Genomic DNA, 2,415 nt, shown 5'->3' on the forward strand with positions numbered 1-2,415 from the left:
GGCGGCCTAAATGCTGCCTCTCTGTTTGAATGCTTTGATTTTGTTGAAACAGATGGGAGAAGAGTGACTAGGATAGAGTTTGAAGGGATATTAAAATTACAACCTTGGGCAAAAATCTACTTATTGAGACAGTCAGTTCAAACAAACCCATAATGCGCATGTTTAAATAGGCATCTGTATATTCCTAAGTGCAAAACGATAGCTGTTGTGCTTAAAGAACAGGTAGAACGGAGTTTTCCGTACTAGATAGATTATCTGACCCTGAACTGGTCAGGTAGTTGGCCAGATCGTTTTGACGACTGCGGTTCCTTGACTTCGATCGACGACTTTTGCGTTCGCCAGAACCTCCGTTCAACTCCAGCATATCTTCGTCCTTCAATGAGTTCTGCTGAAACTCTGAAACTGGATCCTTTGGTCTCCTTTCCCGCTGCTTCTTACGTCTTCGGTCCTCGGATCCTTCCAGACCCTCTCGCCGTTTTAACCCTTCCGCTACTACTACACTTGAATCTGATCTTCTACGACCAGTCAGGGATGAGAAGGTAGCCAGAACTGAGTCACCTCTTTCTAAGTGTTCAGATTTGACAAGACCTCCGCTACTTGAGCTATCCTCACTATCTCTCGCACGAAGTCTACTTAAATCTAATAAACCTCGAGTTCGATCCAGGAGACGAGTTTTCAGCGAAATTCTTCCCATGGCTCCTTTTCCCCTGTCCTTGGGAGAGAAGAGTTCACTTTGGGGTCGAGTATGCTCACTTTCAGTGTCACAGAGGGGTCTGTATACACCCCCGGGTGACCGATTTTGAGCCATTCGGCTAAGGCTGTTTCCTTCCTCTCCACTACTCAGAGTTCTGACCTTAGCACTAGTCAGCCCATGCCGTGACTCGCCCCTCCTCCTCGGTGTTCGATGCTCAATACTTCGTGCTCTTCGAGAAACTTCTCGTCTCCTTAAACTTTTGGGATGTTTCTTCACAGTTTCATTACTTTTTTTCGTTTTATTATGCTTCTTGGGTAAATTGGAGACAGACTCTATTTTATCGGCACTAGCAACTCTGTAATTGTTGGTAGTCGTTGTATCGACAGTGGATGTGTTCATCTGCGCCTCTGGTTTGATATGGTTTGTTGTTTGCATATTTGTGGGATTGACGGATTTTCGTGGTAGTGTTCCCGACTTTATTCCACGTTCTGCATATTCAGCAAAATTCTGACTTTCCACAAAGTTGGGATTTATTTTCACAAGACTACCCACTAGCTTATCGTTTTCTTCCTCCAATGCATCCATGTTGACTTTGGCAGCGTGAATGTCACGCAGAATTTTGTCCTTCATCTTCTGTTGTTCATCAGTTCTTTCGTGGAATCGTGTCTCCAATGACTTTTGAAGGTCTACTTTTGATTGAAGGAAGCGCACAGACTCTGATAGAATGTGATAAATCTGTTGCGTTCTTGTGTAGATCTCCTTCAATCGATCGGAAATGTCTGAAGCTTTGCGAAGGAGCTCAAACTCTGGCCTTTCAGACCAAAAGAAGACACGCTCTAGTAGCCCTATGTTTTCCGTTACAATAGGCATGCAGTAATTGCACACCTGCCCCAGGACAATGCTGAAATGCAGTTGAAGGTAAAATAAATCTCGATAGTAATCCAAAAGCGGTTTCACTTTGTTTCGAACTTCTTTGTGAATCTCGTCAAGAGCTAGAGCAATGTTGTCAATAAGATGGACTTTAGATCTACCACCATCACCGGCACACATATCGGAACTGGCCCTGCGTTGAACAAGCATTTGCTTACGGGTCTGTGGAGCTCTAACCATGGCCAACTGCCGAGCTGTCAGGTTATTTTCCACACCGTTAAAGCCGTGGTTGACCAGCTGTTGGGCCAGATTCGCATTATGCTTTATTCGATCCTCTAACCTATTCTCCGCTTCATATAGTTCCATTTTTAACTCTTCTATTTCATCCTCACTGGCCTGTAGTTGTTCTTGCACAAAATCCTTTGTTATAAGACTTTTCTGCTCATCAACAAGTCGGCGGTACTCCTCCAGCTGACGATAACAAACTATGAAAATATCCTTTGTTTGAAGGATCAAACGTAAATCGCCTTGAATTTTTGGAGGATAGGTTGGGAGCTTATCCGTTATTATAGGTAAATCCATTCCGTCAGCTCTCGAATTTTATAGAAATGGGTGTAAATTGTGTCAAACGATTTCTTCTCAAAGCAACTCAGTTTGGGTGGAGACAGCACATGTGTGATTCAAACTTTCCTTCTTCCAGTCTGGATCGATGTAGCATCGCGCAGATCAGCTGTACTGGGGATTGTGGTGCCGCTTGCATTTATCCCCACCTCTTTTCTATAGTGCGAGTTGCATCTAGCCTCCCCCAATGCAGGCGAAAATATCGGTTTAAAGTAAAAATTTAGGGCTCT

The 2,415-nt window shown here is 44.0% G+C and overlaps 1 protein-coding gene across 1 annotated transcript; it reads right to left on the reverse strand. All coding sequences in view use genetic code 11, as the record gives it.

Annotated features, from left to right (window-relative positions):
• Positions 1 to 211: 211 nt before the first annotated feature.
• Positions 212 to 2,146, reverse strand: EGR_00974 (hypothetical protein; the record flags this gene model as incomplete). Its single annotated transcript, XM_024490223.1, has 1 exon — positions 212 to 2,146. The coding sequence occupies one exon, from the start codon at positions 2,144 to 2,146 to the stop codon at positions 212 to 214; it is 1,935 nt and encodes a 644-aa protein (XP_024355626.1).
• Positions 2,147 to 2,415: the final 269 nt, after the last annotated feature.

The sequence above is a fragment of the Echinococcus granulosus genome (assembly GCF_000524195.1).
Source record: "Echinococcus granulosus chromosome Unknown EG_S00003, whole genome shotgun sequence".
Lineage (NCBI taxonomy): Eukaryota > Metazoa > Platyhelminthes > Cestoda > Cyclophyllidea > Taeniidae > Echinococcus > Echinococcus granulosus.